Here is a 23,059-nt window from a genome sequence, read left to right on the forward strand (position 1 = left end):
ATGTCCCCCCATGTCGGCGATTGCCGCAGATCGCTGGACAATTCAGTCCAGCGATCTGCGGCGGATTCCGGGTCAATCGGGTCTCCAGTGACCCGATGACCCGGAATTACTGGCTGATCGGGGCCGTCAGAGACGGCCCCGAACAGCCAGAGCCTGCAGGAGTGAGGTGGCACTGGTGCCACCTCACGATCGCGCTGATTCGTCGGCCGGATTACCGGCCGACCAATCAGGGCGCCTGCTGCGGGTGTCACTCCCGCAACCCGCTCCGCCCCTCTTCCGGAGGACGTGAGCGGGTGCGGGAAGACGACCCCGGGTGCTGGGGACCCCGATCCCCGGCGTCCCTGTTGGGATCGGGGCCCCAGGAGTGACGGCGGCGGCGAGGGACAGTCCTGCAGTGTGGATCGTTGGAGGTGAGTGACAGCCTCCTGCTGTTGCTTAGCAACAGCTCCCAGCATGCAACAAGGGCATGCTGGGAGCTGTAGTTATGCAACAGCAGGAGGCAGACCACCACAACTCCCAGCATGCCCTTATGGGCATGCTGGGACTTGTAGTTTTGCAACAGCTAGAGGCACATTCTTTCTATGGAAAAGTGTACCTTCAGCTGTTGTGTAACTACAACTCCCAGCTTGCACAATCAGCTAAAGTGCATGCTGGGAGTTGTAGTGGTGCATCTGGTGGTTGCATAACTACAACTCCCAGCATGCCCGTTGGCTGTTGGTGACTGCTGAGAGTTGTAGTTTTGCAACAGCTGAAGGCACACTGAGTTAAGTAGTAAACCAGTGTGTCTCCAGCTGTTGCATAACTACAATCCCCAGCATCCCCAGCCAATGTAATATGCCTCCGGCTGTTGCATAACTACAAGACCCAGCATGCCCTTCCGCTGTCCGTACATGCTGGGGGTTGTAGCTTTTGCAACAGCTGAAGGCACACTGGTTGCAACACACTGAGTTTGTTACCAAACTCGGTGTTTCACAACCTGTGTGTCTCCAGCTGTTGCAAAACTACAACTCCCAGCATGCACTGATAGACCGTACATGCTGGGAGTTGTAGTTTTGCAACAGCTGGATGTTTCCCCCCCCCAATGTGAACACTCACATGGGTGGAGGATTACAATAAGTATCCGGCTGCAAGTTTGAGCTGCGGCAAATTTTCTGCCGCTGCTCAAACTGCCAACGAGAAACTACTCTGAACCCCCGCCCGTGTGACTTTACCCTAAAAACACTACACTACACTAACACAAAATAAAATAAAAAGTTAAAAACACTACATATACACATACCCCTACACAGCCCCCCTCCCCTCCCCAATAAAAATGAAAAACGTCTGGTACGTCACTGTTTCTAAAACGGAGCCTCCAGCGGTTGCAAAACTACAACTCCCAGCATGCACTGATAGACCGTCCATGCTGGGAGTTGTAGTTTTGCAACAGCTGGATGTTCCCCACCCAATGTGAACGTACAGGGTACACTCACATGGGCGGAGGATTACAGTAAGTATCCGGCTGCAAGTTTGAGCTGCGGCAAATTTTCTGCTGCAGCTCAAGCTGCCAGCGAGAAACTACTGTGAACCCCCGCCCGTGCGACTGTACCCTAAAAACACTACACTACACTAACACAAAATAAAATAAAAAAGTAAAAAACACTACATATACACATACCCCTACACAGCCCACCTCCCCTCCCCAATAAAAATGAAAAACGTCTGGTACGCCACTGTTTCCAGAACGGAGCCTTCAGCTGTTGTAAAACAACTACTCCCAGTATTGCCAGATAGCCACTGACTGTCTAGGCATGCAGGGAGTTTTACAACAGCTGGAGGCCCCCTGTTTGGGAATCACTGGTGTAGAATTCCCCTATGTCCACCCCTATGCAAGTCCCTAATTTAGGCCTCAAATGCGCATGGCGCTCTCACTTTGGAGCCCTGTCGTATTTCAAGGCAACAGTTTAGGGCCACATATGGGGTATCACCGTACTCGGGAGAAATTGGGCTTCAAATTTTTGGGGGTATTTTCTGCTATTACCCTTTTTAAAAATGTAAAAATTTTGGGAAACCAAGCATTGTAGGTAAAAAAAAAAAAATTTTCACATATGCAAAAGTCGTGAAACACCTGTAGGGTATTAAGGTTCACATTACCCCTTGTTACGTTCCCCGAGGGGTCTAGTTTCCAAAATGGTATGCCATGTGTTTTTTTTTTTTTTTGCTGTTCTGGCACCATAGGGGCTTCCTAAATGTGGCATGCCCCCAGAGCAAAATTTGCTTTCAAAAATCCAAATGTGACTCCTTCTCTTCTGAGACCTGTAGTGCGCCAGCAGAGGAATTTTCACCCCCATATGGGGTGTTTTCTGAATCGGGAGAAATTGGGTTTCAAATTTTGTGGGGTATTTTCTGCTATTACACTTTTTAAAAATGTAAAATTTTTGGGAAACCAAGCATTTTAGTTTTTTTTTTTTTACATATGCAAAAGTCGTGAAACACCTGTGGGGTATTAAGGTTCACTTTACCCCTTGTTACGTTCCCTGAGGGGTCTAGTTTCCAAAATGGTATGCCATGTGTGTTTTTTTGCTGTCCTGGCACCATAGGGGCTTCCTAAAGGTGACATGCCCCCCAAAAACCATTTGTCGCTCCTTCCCTTCTGAGCCCTCTACTGCGCCCGCCGAACAATTAACATAGACATATGAGGTATGTGCTTACTCGAGAGAAATTGGGTTTCAAATACAAGTAAAAATTTTCTCCTTTTTACCCCTTACAAAAATTCAAAAATTGGGTCTACAAGAACATGCGAGTGTAAAAAATGAAGATTTTGAATTTTCTCCTTCACTTTGCTGCTATTCCTGTGAAACACCTAAAGGGTTAATACACTTACTGAATGTCATTTTGAATACTTTGGGGGGTGTAGTTTTTATAATGGGGTCTTTTATGGGGTATTTCTAATATGAAGACCCTTCAAATCCACTTCAAACCTGAACTGGTCCATGAAAAATAGCGAGTTTGAATATTTTGTGAAAAATTGGAAAATTGCTGCTGAACTTTGAAGCCCTCTGGTGTCTTCCAAAAGTAAAAACTCATAAATTTTATGATGCAATCATAAAGTAGACATATTGTATATGTGAACCCAAAAAAAAAATATTTTGAATATCCATTTTCCTTACAAGCAGAGAGCTTCAAAGTTAGAAAAATGCAAAATTTTAATTTTTTTCATCAAATTTGGGGATTTTTCACCAAGAAAGGATGCAAGTTACCACAAACTTTTACCACTAAGTTAAAGTAGAATATGTCACGAAAAAACAATCTTGGAATCAGAATGATAACTAAAAGCATTCCAGAGTTATTAATGTTTAAAGTGACAGTGGTCAGATGTGCAAAAAACGCTCTGGTCCTTAAGGTGTAAAATGGCCTGGTCCTTAAGGGGTTATCTAGGAAAAAACTTTTTTTTATATATCAACTGGCTCCAGAAAGTTAAACAGATTTGTAAATTACTTCTATTAAAAAATCTTAATACTTTCAGTACTTATGAGCTTCTGAAGTTCAGTTGTTCTTTTCTGTCTAACTGCTGTCTGATGACACATGTCTCGGGAACCGCCAAGTTTAGAAGAGGTTTTCTATGGGGATTTTCTTCTTCCCGAGACACGTGTCATCAGAGAGCACTTAGACAGAAAAGAACAACTCAACTTCAGAAGCTCATAAGTACTGAAAGGATTAAGATTTTTTAATAAAAGTAATTTACAAATCTGTTTAACTTTCTGGAGCCAGTTGATATTTCAAAAAAAGTTTTTTCCTGGATAATCCCTTTAAGATGAAAATGGGCTTGGTTCTTAAGGGGTTAAATGGCGAGGAGGAAACATTGAAAATGCTAAAATAAAACCCTGTGTCCTCAAGCCAGAGGCAACATAGAGAAGCCATTCATACTCTTACACCATACCCGAGTCCCCTGCAGTTGTCCCTGCTCTATGGCAGTCATCTACATCACCCTGTGCTTTCCTGTCCCACACACCGGCCGAAGCCACATCACACCTCTACCTCACGCCGACCCCTCCAGTCAGTCATTTCCGCACTCAGTGACGTCACGTCAGAGGGGCGTGGTGTTCGGAAGCGTGACCCGGGAAGATGGCGGCGCCCTTGTCTCAGCAGCTGGAGAGTTTGTTAAACCCTCAGCCCCGGTTCTGGGATCCTGAGGATGACCCCGATGAAGGTACGGGTGGTGGCATGTGGATCATATTGGGCTGTACTGTAGGAAAAGGCCTCCGGAGGGGGACAACCATAAAGTTAGGGGCACGAGAGCTCCACGTGTGTGCTTGCTGTGATGTGTACTTGGCTATAGGAAAGTGCTACATCTATAAGCAGCTCCATCACATCACGTGATAGATCTTACATTACCGCCGGAGCCTAGGAGGGCCTTGGTGCTGTGTATATGGGATTCCCGGTCATGTGCCCATATTCCCATCACATACTGGCATCTCACTCTGGGGCACAGCGAATACTATGGCATCTGTGGTGGACTGCCATGCCTGGATCCACTGAAAACTTCATTCATAGAGGATTCTCTTTCTACCAGTGCTAGAATAAGCAGTGTCTCCCAACCAGGTTGCCTCCAGCTGTGGGCAAACTACAACTCCCAGCATGCCCGGACAGCCTTCGGCTGTCCAGGCATGCTGGGAGTTGTAGTTTGGCCACAGCTGGAGGCACCCTGGTTGGGAAACACTGTGCTAAGAAATAGCTACACTGTTTCTTCTGCTGTGTGAATGGTGTGTTACTGGCACTGCGATGGGGGACCTGTGTGAGAGTGCCAGATCACCTGTCCATGAAGCACACTATGGCCACTCCTCAATACAATAACCTTTTAAAGGAGTTGTCCAGTGGTGAACAACTTATCCCCTATCCAAAGGATAGGGGATAAGTTTGAGATCGCGGGGGGTCCGACCGCTGGGGCCCCCTGCGATCTCCTGTACAGAGCCCCGACAGCCCGCGGGAAGGGGGCGTGTCCGCACGAAGCTGTGGCCGACACGCCCCCTCAATACAACTCTATGGCAGAGCTGAAGCGCTGCCTTCGGCAATCTCCGGCTCTGCCATATAGATGTATTGAGGGGGCGTGTCAGCCGCCGCTTCTTGCGGAGGTCGACACCCACTATCTGGCCGGAGAGCCTGGCCCCCGTACAGAGAGATCGCAGGGGGCCCCAGTGGTCGGACCCCCCGCGATCTCAAACTTATCCCCTATCCTTAGGATAGGGGATACGTTTTTCACCACTGGACTACCCCTTTAAGGCTACATACACACTGCCGGCAGTATGAAGCCAGTTATTTTAGGATCAAGGAAATCCGGAGAAAAAAAATAGTGCTTGTCTTTTTCCCCTGCTTTTCTCTCCGAAAATAATGGCGCCCCTCGGACCCGTTATTGGCTGTTATGACCCTACAAAATTACGGCCGTCAAACTGCAGGAAAAAAAAAAAGTTTCACGGATCATACAGCAGTGTGAAAGGGGCCTAACTTGGAAACAGCCAGCACGTTGATTCTAAAGTGAAAGTGAAACCATGCCGGTTAGCTCAGGGAGCTGTTCGGGATGCCATGATTTCGCCGCGGCGATCCCAAACAGCTTACATGACAGCCGGAGGATCCCTGCCTCCATGCTGTCCGATCGCCGAATGACTGCTCAGTGCCTGAGATCCAGGCATGAGCAGTCAAGTGGCAGAATCATCAATCAGTTGTTTTCTTATGAGAAACCAGTGATCAATGTTAAAGATCAGTGTGTGCAGTGTTATAGGTCCCTATGGGAGCTAGAACACTGCAAAAAAAAAATTGAAAAAAAAGTGAATAAAGATCATTTAACACCTCCCCTAATAAAAGTTTGAATCACCCCCCTTTTCCCATAAAAAAACAGTGTAAATAAAAAAATAAAAATAAACATGTGGTATCGCCACATACGGAAATGTCCGAATTATAAAAATATATAGTTAATTAACGATTAATAACCTCACGGTCAATGACGTACGAGCAAAAAAATTCCAAAGTCCAAAATAGTGCATTTTTGGACACTTTTTAATCTCATGAAAAAATCAATAATCCTATCAATGCAAAAATTGTACTGCTAAAAACTTCAGATCACGGCGCAAAAAATGAGCCCTCATGCTGCCCCATACGCGAAAAAAACGAAAATGCAAAAACGGAAAAACCCCGGGACCTTAAGGGGTTAAGGACCCGGGGTTTTTCCATTTTTGCACTTTTGTTTTTTCCTCTTTACATTTAAAAAATCATAACTCTTTTAATTTTCACCTAAAAATCCATATCGTGGTTTATTTTTTGCGCCATCAATTCTACTTTGTAATGATATCAGTCATTTTACTGAAAAAACTACGGCAAACCAGAAAAAAAATCATTGTGCGACAAAATTGAAGAAAAAATTCACACAGTAAATTCACACAGTAAATTTTTCGGTAAAAATGACACCTTCTCTTTATTCTGTAGGTCCATACAATTAAAATGATACCCTACTTATATAGGTTTGATATTGTCGCACTTCTGGAAAAAATCATAACTACATGCAGGAAAATGTATACGTTTAAAATTGTCATTCTCCTATAACTTTTTTATTTTTCCGCTTATGGGGCGGTATGAGGGCTCATTTTTTGCGCCGTCATCTGAAGTTTTTAGCAGTACCATTTTTTTTGTATTGATAGGACTTATTGATCGCTTTTTATTCATTTTTTCATGATATAAAAAGTGACCAAAAATACGCAATTTTTTATTTTGGAATTTTTTTGCACGTAAGCCATTGACCTTGTGGTTAAATTAATGATATATTTTTATAATTCGGACAATTCCGCACTCGGCGATATCACATGTTTATTTTTATTTACACTTTATTTTTTTTTTATTTTTTTATGGGACAAGGGGGGTGATTCAAACTTTTATTAGGGAAGGGGTTAAATGATCTTAACTTTTTTTTTTTCACTTCTTTTTTTTTTTGCCATGTTATAGCTCCCATAAGGGGCTAGAACACTGCACACACATGATATTTTACATTGATCAATGGTTTCTCATGGGAAACCATTGATCGATGATTCTGTTAGTTTAACCTCCATTGTATGTAAATTGTTTGAGTGTTTTCTAAGAGATGCTATTTTGGAGTATTTTGATAAAAATAAATGTATGACCCCATATCAGCATGGCTTTATGAGGGATTGGTCCTGTCAAACTAACCTGATCAGCTTTTATGAGGAGGTGAGCTCCAGACTTAACCGGGGGGGGGGGGGGGAATTGCTGGATGTCTTAATTCTGGATTTTTCCAAAGCATTTGATACGGTGCCACATAAAAGCTTGGTGCATAAAATGAGAAGGATTGGGCTGGGGGAGAATGTGTGCAAGTGGGTAAGTAACTGACTCAGTGATAGGAAACAGAGGGTGGTTATTAATGGTACTTATTATGATTGGGTGACTGTTACTAGCGGGGTACCACAGGGGTCAGTCTTGGGTCCTGTTCTATTTCAAATATTCATTAATTACCTTGTATAGGGGTTGAATTGCAGATGATACTAAACTCTGTAAAGAGGTCAACACAATAGAGGACAGTGCACTGTTACAAATGGATCTGGATAGGTTGTAGGTTTGGGCTGAGAAGTGGAGAATGAGGTTCAACACTGATAAATATAAGGTTATGCACAAGGGGAAGAAATATCCGGGATGGGATTATATATTAAATGGGAGAACACTTGCGACGACTGACGTGGAAAAGGACTTAGGAGTCTTAGTTAACAGTAAATTTAGCTGTAGTGACCAGTGTCGGGCAGCTGCAGCCAAGGCAAATAAAATCATGGGGTGCATCAATAGGGGCATAGATGCCCACGACAAGGAAATAATTCTACCGCTGTACAAATCACTAGTCAGACCACACATAGAATACTGTGTACAGTACTGGGCACCAGTGTACAAGAGAGATATAGTGGACCTGGAGAGGGTTCAAAGACAGGCAACTAGGGTAATACGGGGAATGGGAGGACTACAGTACCCAGAAAGATTATCAGAATTGGGGTTATTTAGTTTAGAGAAAAGAAGGCTTAGGGGCGACCTAATAACTATGTATAAATATATCAGGGGACAGTACAGAGATCTCTCCCATGATCTATTTATACCCAGGACTGTATCTATAACAAGGGGGCATCCTCTATGTCTAGAGGAAAGAAGGTTTCTACACCAGCACAGACAGGGGTTCTTTACCTCAGGAGGTGGTCATGGGGAACTCTGTATAAGAGTTCAGAAGGTGTCTGGATGCTTTTTTGGGGAGTAATAACATCGCTCAGGGGTGTTGAAATTTTATAAAAAACTACTTGTTCACTAGACTAAAATGGAGCAAAAGCTACTTGTCCCTCATGACGATCCACTTGTCCGGGCCAATTTTCGCTTTTACGCTCTAATTTTTTCCTCCTCGCCCTATAATAGCCATAACTACCTACTATAATGATACCTTTTAATTTTTCAATAACCTATTCTCTGAACCAAAAAATGTATATTAGGTGAAGTGAAATTGAAATAGTAAAAGATAATTTTGCAGATTTGGTGGTTTTGTTTTCTACGCCATTTACCTTGTGGTTGAGATAACATGTTGTTTTGATACTTTAGGTCGCCTAATTACAGCAATACCAGATTTCTATAGTTTACGTCATGTTTTACAAATTAAAAAAAATTCTGAACTTTTTTGAATTTTTTTTAATTGCCATTTTTGACCCCTGTAGCTTTATTTTTTTTCCACATACCAGGCTGTATGAGGGCTAATTTTTTGCGCCATAATCTGTTTTTTGGATCGGTACCATTTTGGTATTGATCTGACTTTTTAATCACTTTTTAACTTTTTTTTTTCTGGGATATCCTAAAAATTGCAATTCTGTGGTTTGGTATTTTTTTTACATTTACCGTACGTCGTGTCGGGGGGGGGGGGGGCGGTCGCGGTGTGGTGCCGTGCGGCGCTGCGGGGGGCGGGGCATTATCGGCTTATCGGCAAGGTAATTGCCGATACCGATAATGCCCAAAATCGTGATTATTGGCTGAAAATATCGGCCATACCGATAATCGGTCGATCCCTAATTTTAATAGGTCGTACAATTACGCACGCAACGATACCAAATATGTTTATTTTTATTATGCTTGCGTGTTTTTATATAAATCAAGGACAACATATTTCATATGCAAATATATTTTTTCATTTCAATATATTTATTCAAATAGAACAAAAGTTTCATATAACAACTGTTGGGGGCCAGTGGTGTTTACATATACATAGAAAATTGGTGTAGATGGGATCACAGATGGCCAGGGGAAGACTAGTCTTTCCCTATATAGTGGCCCTGCCTAGCGGTACTGCAGGTCCCCTGTCCTTGTGACCTGGGCCTACACTGGAATCTCCTAGTGACCCTAGGTTACAGAGGGGACAATCTGTCCTAGTACTGTATCGCTAAGGAACAGTTGGGCTTGGCCTATATCCCATATGATACATACAGAATTTAGACATACATGTGGTAAAATACAGTACAGTATCTAAACCCGAGGGTTGTATCCAGGGGTATATAGAAGTATTCACTTTACAGACCCACAGTTATATGTGTTGGATAACTGTAGGTACAAATATGCATTTGACAGAGATAGCATTAATCCAACGCGTTTCGCTAATCCGTGTGGCTACAGATAGCTCATCAGGGATTATAGTTAGCGAATACTGTAATTATAGGGTCATGAGGGACCACACATGGGGTAAAAGTGCATAATCACATGTAAATGAAGCAATGTACAGTGGATATACTCATATGATGATATATTGACAGTGACACACTGCTCTGGACAGCTGCGTACAGGTGGCAATCTAGAATAGAAGATACATGGGAAGGTGTTATGTCTATCTACTTACTACAATTTGTAGATATATGGGGGGGGGGAAAGACTGCTGAAAGGTAGAGATTACCTTAAGTCCGGGTGCTTGATGACACCTGTCTATGTGGTGAGGGGAGTCTCCACTCCGACGTAGAATGAGTAGATAGGATCTAAAAGAATAACCGGGTGTCTAGATTTAATCTAGACACCCGGTTATTCTTTTAGATCCTATCTACTCATTCTACGTCGGAGTGGAGACTCCCCTCACCACATAGACAGGTGTCATCAAGCACCCGGACTTAAGGTAATCTCTACCTTTCAGCAGTCTCCCCCCCCCCCCCCCCATATATCTACAAATTGTAGTAAGTAGATAGACATAACACCTTCCTATGTATCTTCTATTCTAGATTGCCACCTGTACGCAGCTGTCCAGAGCAGTGTGTCACTGTCAATATATCATCATATGAGTATATCCACTGTACATTGCTTCATTTACATGTGATTATGCACTTTTACCCCATGTGTGGTCCCTCATGACCCTATAATTACAGTATTCGCTAACTATAATCCCTGATGAGCTATCTGTAGCCACACGGATTAGCGAAACGCGTTGGATTAATGCTATCTCTGTCAAATGCATATTTGTACCTACAGTTATCCAACACATATAACTGTGGGTCTGTAAAGTGAATACTTCTATATACCCCTGGATACAACCCTCGGGTTTAGATACTGTACTGTATTTTACCACATGTATGTCTAAATTCTGTATGTATCATATGGGATATAGGCCAAGCCCAACTGTTCCTTAGCGATACAGTACTAGGACAGATTGTCCCCTCTGTAACCTAGGGTCACTAGGAGATTCCAGTGTAGGCCCAGGTCACAAGGACAGGGGACCTGCAGTACCGCTAGGCAGGGCCACTATATAGGGAAAGACTAGTCTTCCCCTGGCCATCTGTGATCCCATCTACACCAATTTTTTTATGTATATGTAAACACCACTGGCCCCCAACAGTTGTTATATGAAACTTTTGTTCTATTTGAATAAATATATTAAAATTAAAAAATATATTTGCATATGAAATATGTTGTCCTTGATTTATGTGCTTTTGTTCTAACATATTTCCTTTACCCCAAGTAACGTCTACACAAGTTACGTCTATGCGCTTTGTGTTTTTATATAGGAAAAGGGGGTGATCTGAACTTTTAACATGGAAGGGTTAATGTGTTTTTTTTATTAAAACTTATTTTTATTTTTTTACACTTTATTAGACTTATAGGAGGAATCATTAGATTCCTCATACAGATGAATAGAGTTCTATTGAACTCAATTGATCTGTGTGCTCTGTGACCCATTGAGCCTAGTCCAGCCAGGATCTATCGATGACAGAGCCATGGGACAGCAGGGATCAGAGGTAAGTCCTGTGACTACCTCCAAAGTGGATCGTCCCCTCACAATCGTGCTGCGGGGGGGGGGGGGGGGGGAGCATTCACATGTCCCTTTAGATGCCGCTGTCAGCTTTGACAGCGGCGAGCTAAAGGGTTAATACTCAGCCGTGGCGATCGCCGCATGCTGGCTATTAGCGTAAGCCCCCGGCTACTGAAAACAGTCGGGGGCTGCAGAGTATGGAGCGGGCAGGAGTCCGGAGCCCGCTCCATACACTGCTGAGCGCCGCGTGTTAGTTATTAGCGGCAGTGTCAAACTTGCGCCCCGTGCAGACGTGCGAACGCTCCTCCCCTCAGCTCTCCGTAGCTAGAGCTGGGGGGAGCGAAGGCAAAGGATGCAGGTCTTCACGGGGACAAAGAAGGCAGAGCAGGGGAGAGACAGCTTCTCATCTCCCCTGCTCTGCTTCGGAGAACGCAAGTTTCCACAGCCACAGTGCTTGTCAGGTCCGGTGTGAGGTTCTCCTGCAGACGTGCGGTGAAAAAAATCAAACCCATGGCTCTGCCCTCACTCCTCCCCGCTCTGTCCTCGCTCCTCCCCGCTGTAGCTTTGGCAAACTTCGGAGAGCGAAGGGGCGGTCCGATTTTTTCATGGGTTTGAATTTTTCACCTCACACCGGCCCGGAAAAATCACCGGCCCGGCGCCCGAAACTGCTTGTCCCGGGCGTCGGGCGATAGGAATTCCACATCCCTGTAATAACATCGCTGGTTATGTATACTAGATCTATAGGGACAGAACATTGAGGGATTTATTCTGACTGCCATATTTGGAGTCGGGAAGGAATTTTTACCTCTAGTACGAGGGTTTTATGCCTTTCTCTGGATCAACTCAGTAGGGACTCATTAGGGTTATAGGTTGAACTTGATGGAATCTGGTCTTTATTTCAACCTTATAAACTGTTACTATGCTACAGAGGAAATTCTTTTCTTTTTGAATTTTTTTTTGTCTGGTCCTCAGTTGTCTCTACTGACACCTGATGCCCGTGTCAGGAACTGTCCAGAGCAGGAGAAAATTCTCATAGCAAACCTATGCTACTCAGGACAGATCCTGACACGGACAGAGGTGTCATCAGAGAGCACCGTGGACAAGACAAAAAAAGAAACTCAAAAAGCAAAACATTTCCTCTGTAGCATCCAGCTGTTAATAAGTACTGAAAGGATAAAGTTTTTTTAATAGAAGTAATTTGCAAATCTGTTTAACTTTCTGGCACCAGTTGATATAAAAAAAAACAAAAAGTTTTCCACCAGAGTACCACTTTAAGATCTTATGCATGCTATCTATACTGGTTCTGATGGAGATATTCCAATTCAAAAACAGGATGTAAAAATGAGCAAATATATAAATATTTTCATGATACATTTTTTTTTTGCGTTTACCAACGGATCCAAAAGAATCTGAGCTGTGGCATGTGATCTAATATAAAGTGACATTAATGTAGGTTATTAAACATTTGTGTTAAAAAAGCCCATTTTTCATTCTGTCACTGTATTTTATTATTTTTTTTTTTTTTTTTGTAAAATGGAGGTCTGGATTTTCCAGACAGTGTGATTTGTTGGGGAGACAGCATGATGACCTTAATATCGTGTATCATAGTGTTAGACAGTGTAACATGACAGATATGCACATGTGCCTGAGATTTGTAACCTTTGTGAAGACAAAAGGCAGTAATACAGAAAATCCTTGTCAATATGTTATATTTAAAAAAAAATCACAGTATTAAGCACAGATCATCTTGTGTGTGTTTTTACTTAGTGCTTGTGTTTGTGATGTGACAGTCCATATTTGTTGTGAATTCTGCACCAACGTACATGCCCCATTCACTCACATAAAAAATCCACCAGGGTTTATAGGTATTCTGTGGGTTTCCGATCTGTTGCTGATTTTAATCATTGCAATGCAATAAGTAAAGTCTACTGCCAAATTCACTACCAGAACCAACAATGAGATCTGTGTATATCACTTGTAAAATTCATTCTGAATTTAGCATGTGCATATTTTGCTTTAGATTTTCTGCAGCAGAGTTTGCTACCCTTTGACGTAATATGCAGCAAAAACACAAGTGTGCATGCACCCTTAAATTTAAATACAGTACAATTATGCAGTCAAAAAATGCATTTTTTTAATTATCTGCATATAATATGGTATTTAAACTACTTAACATTTAGATCTTCGTTAAAGGGTAGCTCCCACCATCACTTTTGTTCTTTTTTCTGTCCCTGCCTATTAAAGGCAGGGAGGGGGTTAGGGATAGATGGGTAATCTATCCCTAACCCCCTCCCTGCCTTTAATTATTATTTTTTTTTTACATATTAAAAATGCCTTTTTGTCTGCCTGGTAGTGTGCTCACTACCAGGCAGACTTCCCCAGCAGGCACCACGTCACTGATGCCTGCTGGGGCCGACACTTCCGCCCTTAGTTCACCTATACAGGGTGCCTCCAGCTGTTTCCCCACTGCAACTCCCAGCTTGCCCTGACATCTATTGGCTGTCAGGGCATGCTGGGAGTTGTAGTGGGGAAACAACTGGAGGCACCCTGTATAGGTGAACACCGGATCTGTGATCGGTGCACATACCGCTCCCCGCCGCGCAGCCCGCAACCCCCTTGCCCCGTCGCGGCGCTCAACCCACTCCCCGGCAGAAGAACAGTCACAGCAACAAACAACCCCCCCCCCCCCCCCCCGGCAAAAGAACAGTGACAGCAGCCTGCAACCCACATACCCCCGCCCCCTCCCCCCCCGGCAAAAGAACAGTGACAGCAGCCCGCAACCCCCCTCCCGGCAAAAGAACAGTGACAGCAGCCCGCAACCCCCTGCCCCGTCGCGCCGCTGAACCCACTCCCCGGCAGAAGAACAGTCACAGCAGCCCGCAACCCCCCCCGCCCCCCCCCCCCCCCCCCGGTAAAAGAACAGTGACAGCAGCCCGCAAACCCCCCCCCCCCCCGGTCGTGCTGCTCAACTCACTCCCCCTTAGTTCACCCATTCAGAGTACCCCCGCCGCGCAGCCCGCAACCCCACTGGCCCCGCCACTCCGCTCAACCCACTCCCCCTCCCCACCCCCCTTAGTTCACCTATTCAGTGTCCCTCCAGCTGTTTCCCCACTACAACTCCCAGCTTGCCCTGACATCTATTGGCTGTCAGGGCATGCTGGGAGTTGTAGTGGGGAAACTGGAGGCATACTGTATAGGTGAACACGCACCCCCCCCCGCGGCATAATACTTTACCTTGTCCCCGGGAGCCTGTGCGCATCCACTTCCTTCAAAGCGCTCGCTCCCGCCTGTCTGATTGACAGGCGGGAGCGAGCACAGCAGTGACTGAATTTCGACTCATTGCCAGGCTTAAATGAGTCGAAATTCTGTACTGACGTCACTGCTGAATGCATTCGGCCACTAGGAGGGCGACCCCTAGTGGCCGAATTTAAAAGTGATTTTAAACTGGTTTAAAATCACTTTTTTAATTAAAGTATATTAGAGATATGTTGTAGTACTTAAGTACTACAACATCTGAGAATCTTTGTTCCCAGTCTCATCTGAACACAAGCAAATCCTGGAATACAATTTGTATACCGAGAATGCAATTTTTAAAGAATAGTAATATGCATTTCTGTCTCAGATTAGCCTTAATGTACATTTATCGATCTGAATTCTATTAATGTTCTCCCCTATCACAGATAATTAGGGATGTACCGAAATTTTGGATGCTGAAAATTATCGGCTGAAAATTTGTTTTTTGGCATTGTGCCGAAAGGAAAATTTGCTGAGTTTTTGGTGGACTGAGCTTGTGGCAGAGCCAGACGGACGGATACACTCTGCCTCGGCAGAAGCAGGAGTGGCCCAAAGTATTTTTTTATTTTATATTTTTTTTATCAACATTTTTTTATTGAAAAAATGTATCATTTACATTTTCTTAAATAACATTTTATACATTGAATTTCAAGATTTTATCTTTTTTTCCACCCCCCTCCCCTGCTCTCACCTTTCTCCCCCGCCCTCACCTTTCTCCCCCGCCCTCACCTTTCTCCCCCGCCCTCACCTTTCTCCCCTGCCCTCACCTTTCTCCCCCATGACATATCTCCCCTTACTGGGTGGGCAGGAGGCAGAGGGACAACACCTTCCCATTCTATTACTATTTCCATTCCACTATACAGTGGTCCCTCAAGTTACAATATTAATTGGTTCCAGGGCGACCATTGTATGTTGAAACCATTGTATGTTGAGACCATAACTCTATGGAAACCTGGTAATTGGTTCTGAAGCCACCAAAATCTCATCCAAAAATAGGAAAAAGTGAGGATTAAAGAAAAATAAGTAGAAAACTAATATAGATGAAGCAAATACTTACATATAAAAGTAAGAAAGATCTGCTGGGAGTTGTAAATCTCTGTCTATGTCAGTGTTTCACAACCAGGGTGCCTCCAGCTGTTGCAAAACTACAACTCCCAGCATGAGTTGTAGTTTTGTAAAAGCTGGAGTCAACCTTTTTGGGAAACACTGGTCTATGTAGAGGACAGAAGCTTCTTCAGGGTCCTGTACAGAACACGCAATGTCCTAAAAAAAAAAAAAAAAAAGGCAGATGGAGCCGCCCTCACCTGATGCCCAAAGGAGAAGCTAACTCTGGCACAGGTAAATAGGACAGAACATGTAATACCTCCCTGTACTGTATGGAGCGCTACCAGACACCAGTCAGTGCATACACTTCAGTACTACAGGGAAATAGTACAGAACATGTAATACCTCCCTGTACTGTAGGGGGCACTACCAGACACTAGTCAGTGCATGCACTTTAGGAATACACGGGTTTTACCAGTGAAATATCCATTCTGATTGGTCGGTTCTTCCAACCATTGGCACGTTTCACAGATTCCATAGCATTGTATGTTGAGTCTGGTTTCAAGTTACAATGATCCAGAAAAGACCATTGTATGTTGAAACTATTGTATGTTGAGGCCATTGTAAGTTGAGGGATCACTGTATCAATTCATTTTCTTTTCTCTTTCCTTTCCCTTCTCTTTCTCTCTCTGTCTCTTTTCTTTCCTTTTTTTTCCATTTTATATGTTTGGTATCTTCCCAATTATTTCTACCCACCTTTATTCTTGTGTCCCCCTGATTCCCGTCCCCCTCACATAATAATAATGAAATAAAAAAATAAATAAAAAAAAACACGTTAAAAAACAAAGTATTTTATCTTGTGCTGGAGGGGGGTCAAGGTGTGGCTTAGCTGTGATGAGTGTCTGAAGGACCTATGGTGACATAATAGGTGAGGCTGAGCTGTGAAGAAACTGTGGCTTAACCCCTACAGGACCCATAATGTACCGGTACGTCATAACACCCTGGGTCTTAAGGACCTATGACGTACATGTACGTCATGGGCAATTCCGGTCCCCGCCGCGCGCCGGACAGGCATCGGACCGGGATGCCTGCTGAAATAATTCAGCTGGCATCCCGTGAAAATGCCCAGGGGGAGTCATTAGACCCCCCCCCCCATGTCGGCGATCGCGGCAAATTGCAGGTGAATTCACACCTGCGATTTGCGCAATTCAGGGTCATACGCGTCTATGGTGACCCAGAAAATTAGGAGGATCGTGGTTGCCCAATACACCCCTGGTCCCCCTGAAGGGATAGGAGTGAGGTGGCAGGGGTGCCACCCCTCCTATCCCTGCTATTGGTCGTATAAACGCGACAACAAATAGCAGATCGGGGGCGGGGGGGTTAACTTTCGGTTTCCCCCGTTCTGCCCACCCACTGTAGGCGGGGCAGAACGGTGAAACCAACGAGGACCAGCGCCAAAGTCCACTTAACCATCCGTGGCAGCGGAGTGACGATCGGTGACGGAGATCAGCGTCAGAAATGGACGGCGATGCAGCTCCCTGGATTCTACGGAAGCCGGTGAGTTTCCTAGCAACATCTAGAGGGCCACAAGTTGAGACCACTATACAGTGGTCTCTAAACTGTAGCCCTCCAGATGTTGCAAAACTACAGTAAGTGTGTCGAAGTTTGAGCTGCGGCAAATTTTTCGCCGCAGCACAAACTCCTAGCGGGAAACTCACCTTAACCCAGCCTGTGCGAATGTACCCTAAAAACACTACACTACACTAACACATAATAAAGGGTAAAACACAACATATACACCCACTTACACTGTACCCCCCCCCCCCAATAAAAATGAAAAACGTATTGTACAGCAGTGTTTCCAAAACGGAGCCTCCAGCTGTTGCAAAACAACAACTCCCAACATTTCCGGACAGCCGCTGACTGTCCAGGCATGCTGGGAGTTTAGCAACAGCTCAAGGCACCTTGTTTGGGGATCACTGGCGTAGAATACCCCTATGTCCACCCCTATGCAATCCCTAATGTAGTCCTCAAATGCGCATGGCGCTCTCACTTTGGAGCCCTGTCGTATTTCAAGGAAACAGTTTAGGGCCACATATGGTGTATTTCCGTACTCATATATGGGGTATTTCCGGAGAAATTGCACTACAAATTTTGGGGGGCTTTTTCTCCTTTTACCCCTTATGAGAAGGAAAAGTTGGGGGCTACACCAGCCTGTTAGTGTAAAAAAAAAAAAAATGTTTACACTAACATGCTGGTGTTGCCACATACTTTTTATTTTCACAAGCGGTAAAAGGAAACAAAGACCCCCAAAATTTGTAACGCAATTTCTCCTGAGTACGGAAATACCCCATATGTGGGTGTAAAATGCTCTGCGGGCGCACAACAAGGCTCAGTGAGTGAGAGTGCACTATGTATATTTGAGGCCTAAATTGGTGATTTACACAGGGGTGGCTGATTTTACAGCGGTTCTGACATAAACACAAAAATAAATAAATACCCACATGTGACCCCATTTTGGAAACTACACCCCTCACGGAACGTAACAAGGGGTATAGTGAGCCTTAACACCCCACAGGTGTTTGACGAATTTTCGTTAAAGCGTATGTATTTTTATGTGTCTTGGACATATATATCCAGAGATATAAGCATTTATCTGCTGTAGGGGGCGTGTCAGTCTGTCTCCCTCACAGGAGCAAGCCTGTGCAGTCAGCCAATCAGTACTCTCTACCCCTTTCCTCTCTGGTTTTATGCTGTGTCATGTTACACAGAGGAAGATACTTAGAGCTTGTCTGCAGTAATCAGAAGACATTATAGTGAATTCATAACAGGATAAAATTTATAAATAAAAGAATAGATCTTTATAAAATTAGTGCAAGGATTTTTTAGATAAAAGTACAGCATTTTTATGAATACATGTTCTATCTGTTTTATGTTCTAGTAAAGCTGGATGCTAATAAGCATAGATGTCACTATGTGTGTCATTCATCTTTCACAGACTCCTGAATATCTGATCAACTTCTTTGTCATTCAGGAGTCTAAGAAAGCATTGACTATTTCAGCATGCTGGGAGTTGTAGTTTAAACTGCAATGTTTGTAAATAACTGTATTAGAGCAGTGTTGCCTCCAGCTGTTGTAAAACTACAGCTCCCAGCATGTCCACACATCCTTTATCTGTAGTTTTGCATACACAATAGAAATCTCCTATACTGGATACTGGTATGCTTTACGGCCGGTATCCAGTATGCTGTAAAATCTAGACTAGTCTGTCTGGCTAAAAGACAGGCGACCCCTAGTGGTGGCTATTTTGAGCTTGAATTTCAGGTGAAAATGAAATTTTTTTTTAGCAGGTGTATATTGTGAAATGTCATATAATGAGTCCTGCAATATATGAAAAGTTTTTAACAATGACAGTGCCTCTTTAAAGTTGGATGGGAAAATGAAAAAAAAAAATGTTTTCACTAAAATGCTGGTGTTACCCTAAATTTTTCATTTTCGCAAGGGAAAATAGTAAAAAAGCCCCCCAAAATTTGTAACCCCATTCCTTCTGAGTAAGAACATACCCCATTTGTCAATGTAAAGTGCTCTGCTGGCACACTACAATGCTCGGAAGAGAGGGAGCACCATTGGGCTTTTGAAGAGAAAATTTGTCCGGAATTGAAGGCCATGTGTGTTTACAAAGCCCCCATAGTGCCAGAACAATGTGACCCCATTTTGGAAACTCCACCCCCCATGTAATGTAATAAGGGGTACAATGAGGGGTACAATGAGATTTTTTAACAATCGTCTGTGAAAATGAAAAATTTAATTTTTCATTTGCACAGCCCACTGTTCCAAAGATCTGTCAAACACCAGTGGGGTGTAAATACTCACTGCATCCCTTATTAAATTCTGTGAGGGGTGTAGTTTCCAAAATGGGGTCACATGTGGGGGGTGGGGGGGTCCACTGTTCTGGCACCACGGGGGGGGGGGGGGGGGGGCTTTGTAAGCGCACATGGCCCCTGACTTCCATTCCAAACAAATTCACTATCCAAAAGCTCAATGGCGCTCCTTCTCTTCTGAGCACTGTGGTGCGCCAGAAGAGCACTTTATGTCCACACATGGGGTATTTCCATACTCAGTAGAAATGGGGTTACAAATTTTGGGGGTCATTTTCTCCTATTACCCCTTGTAAAAATGTAAAATTTGGGGAAAAAACAGCATTTTAGGGAATTTTTTTTTTCATTTACACATCCAACTTTAACAAAAAGTCGTCAAACACCTGTGAGGTGTTAAGGCTCACTATACCCCTTGTTACGTTCCTTGAGGGGTTTCGTTTCCAAAATAGTATGCCATGTGTTTTTTTGCTGTGCTGGCACCATAGAGGCTTCCTAAATGCGACATGCCCACCAAAAACCATTTCAGCAAAAGTTGATTTCCAAAAGTGACTCCTTCACTTCTGATCATTGTAGTTCGCCCGCAGAGCATTTTACATCCAAACATGGGTTAATTTCATAATCAGAAGAGATGTGGTTACAAATTTTGGGGGGGTATTTTCTCCGATTACCTCTTGTAAAAATTGTAAATTTGGGGAAAAAACTGCACTTTAGTGAAATTTTTTTTTCATTTACACATCCGAATTTAACGGAAAGTCGTCAAAGACCTGTGGGGTTTTAAGGCTCACTGTACCCCTTGTTATGTGCCTTGAGGGGTGTAGTTTCCGAAATGGTATGCCATGTGGGGGGTTTTCTTCTGTTCTGGCACCATAGGGGCTTCCTAAATGCGACATGCCCCCCAAAAACCATTTCAGCAAAATTCACTCTCCAAAATCGCATTGTCGCTCCTTCACTTCTGAGCCCTCTACTGCGCCCGCCAAACACTTGATATACACATATGAGATATTTCCTTACTTGAGAGAAACTCTGTTCCAAATTTTGTGGGGCTTTTTCTCCAATTACCCCTTGCAAACTGGGTCTCCAAGAACATGCCAGTGTAAAAAATGAAGATTTTGAATTTTCTCCTTCAATTTGCTGCTATTCCTGTGAAACACCTAAAGGGTTAACAAACCTTTTGAATGTCATTTTGAATACTTTGAGGGGTGCAGTTTTTATTATGGGGTCATTTATGGGGTATTTCTAATATGAAGACCCTTCAAATCCACTTCAAAACTGAACTGGTCCCTGAAAAATTTCGATTTAGAAAATTTTGTGAAAAATTGGAAAATTGTTCCTATACTTTGAAGCCCTCTCATGTCTTCCAAAAGTAAAAACATTTCAACTTTATGATGCAAATATAAAGTAGACATAATATATATGTGAATCAATATATAATTTATTTGGAATATCCAAAGAGCTTCAAAGTAAAAAAAGAAAAAAGCAACATTTTCAATTTTTTCATCAAATATTTGAATTTTTCACTAAGAAATGATGCAAGTATCAACAAAATTTTATCACTAATATCAAGTAGAATATGTCAATAAAAAGCAGTCTCAGAATCAGAATGAAAGGTAAAAGCATCCCAGAGTTATTAATGCTTAAAGTGACAGTGGTCAGATGTGCAAAAAAATGGCCGGGTCCTTAAAGGGGTACTCCCGTGGAAACCTTTTTTTTTTTTAAATCAACTGGTGCCAGAAAGTTAAACAGATTTGTAAATCACTTCTATTAAAAAATCTTAATCCAAAAAGAAATGCATTTCCTGTGATGTCCTGATCACAGTGCTCTCTGCTGACCTCTGCTGTCCATTTTAGTAACTGTCCAGAGAAGAAGAAAATCCCCATAGCAAACATATGCTTCCCTGGACAGTTCCTAAAATGGACAGCAGAGGTCAGTAGAGAGCACTGTGGTCAGGACATCACAGGAAATGCATTTCTTTTTGGATTTCTCTTTAGTATACAGCCCCTAAAAAGTACTGGAAGGATTAAGATTTTTTAATAGAAGTGATTTACAAATCTGTTTAACTTTCTGGCACTAGTTGATTGAAAAATTTTTTTCCCATGGGAGTACCCTTTTAAGGGGTTAAGGACCTTCCATGATGATGATGTTGTGGGGTAGGTGGGGCTGAGCGTGAGGGGGTGGTAAAAAAACAAAAAGAAAGGACAGCATTGTATGAAGTTGTGCATGTACAGCTATATAGTAGTCATCTGCAACCTGTGGCTCTGCAGATAATGCAGAACTACAACTCCCAGAATGTAATTCCTATGCCTTGTTTTCAGTGGCATTCTGCTGCACCATGCTCATGGCAGAATTTCCTTGGCAGATGTTTCTGCTGTGAAAATTTCGGTTCCCGTGTCAGACGAAAGAATGTTCATTCTTTTCGTGAAACTTACTCGAAAATGCATTGCCATCTATGGAGATGACTGAGCGCATTTCCAAGCAGTCCTAGTGCCGTTAGGACATGCAGATTTGCAGAATATGCACCCAGGCGGAGTTCTGCAATTTTTCCGCTGTGTGAACTTAACCTTAGACACACATACTAATGTCCGTAGGTAAGGCTATAGAGGATTGTGGATCAGTCCATATGTAAAAATCCATTCAGTTTTACACATATTAATTGCTAAAGTGCACAATGACTGTTTTTATGTGCCTCTAATCCATATTTGCTACATACATTGTATGGTAAAAGTAGAGAAAATAATAGAAATGGACTACTGCCCCATTGATGATGGTGGCAGTAGTTAATAGGTATCTGGTCAGTTGGTAAAGTCCACCATGTTGCATATGATCTTTTTGCAGCACAAAATTAATGAATAATGGCCACACCCTTGTTAATTGTGTAATAGTAGTCAATGCGTGGTGTTGGTAATAGTGAATACATAAAAGGCTGCTAATAGTGTATGATAAGCTCTTCCATGGGTGATGGTAATAGTAGTTGGTGGGTATATAAACATCCAGTTGGTCAGTAAAGTCCACAGTGCTGTATATGCTCTGATTTCAGTACAAACTGTTTAGGCATGACAGATGATGGACTACTTATCTGTTGATAATGGTGGTAGTATTCAATGAGTCTGCAACTTCTATAAATGTTTCTGGACCCATTAGGTCCCTTCCTCAGTAGATATGATAGGGCATATATATTCATGTGTTTAGTTAAATTCAAATTTATTTTTTTCAGTTACTGCTGCTAAGGTTATCGACAAGTTTGATGAAGGTGGAATTGAAGATGATGATGATGGTGTAATTCTAGGAAACCTAAAGAAGAACACAGTAACCTTCCTTTCTGATACAGATAAAAAGTACTTAGGAAAAGCTACATCTCGAAAAGACTTAAAAGCCGAATTGGGAGAGGACTCTTTTTCAGAAAATTCTGGTGAGTTTAGTGGTTTGTGTTTTTTACTAAATATTCTATTTACTAAATATACTTATACATAAATATATCAATCCATCAAGTGTGTGGTGAAGGGAGGAGCTGCAGTGAGAGACAGGGATGCTGCTGGTTTCCTTAAAGGGGTTATCCAGGTCTATT

At 43.0% G+C, this 23,059-nt stretch overlaps 1 protein-coding gene across 1 annotated transcript in view; it reads left to right on the forward strand.

Annotated features, from left to right (window-relative positions):
- The first annotated feature begins 4,041 nt into the window (after positions 1-4,041).
- The window catches only part of AATF (apoptosis antagonizing transcription factor), a 193,651-nt gene continuing 174,633 nt past the window's right edge, over positions 4,042-23,059 (forward strand). The window contains exons 1-2 of the mRNA XM_056557544.1: positions 4,042-4,189; positions 22,709-22,903. Coding sequence (XP_056413519.1) covers positions 4,105-4,189; positions 22,709-22,903 — 280 coding nt within the window. The 5' untranslated portion in view covers positions 4,042-4,104. The remainder of the gene's footprint in view (positions 4,190-22,708; positions 22,904-23,059) is intronic.

The sequence above is a fragment of the Hyla sarda genome, chromosome 2, assembly GCF_029499605.1.
Source record: "Hyla sarda isolate aHylSar1 chromosome 2, aHylSar1.hap1, whole genome shotgun sequence".
NCBI lineage: Eukaryota > Metazoa > Chordata > Amphibia > Anura > Hylidae > Hyla > Hyla sarda.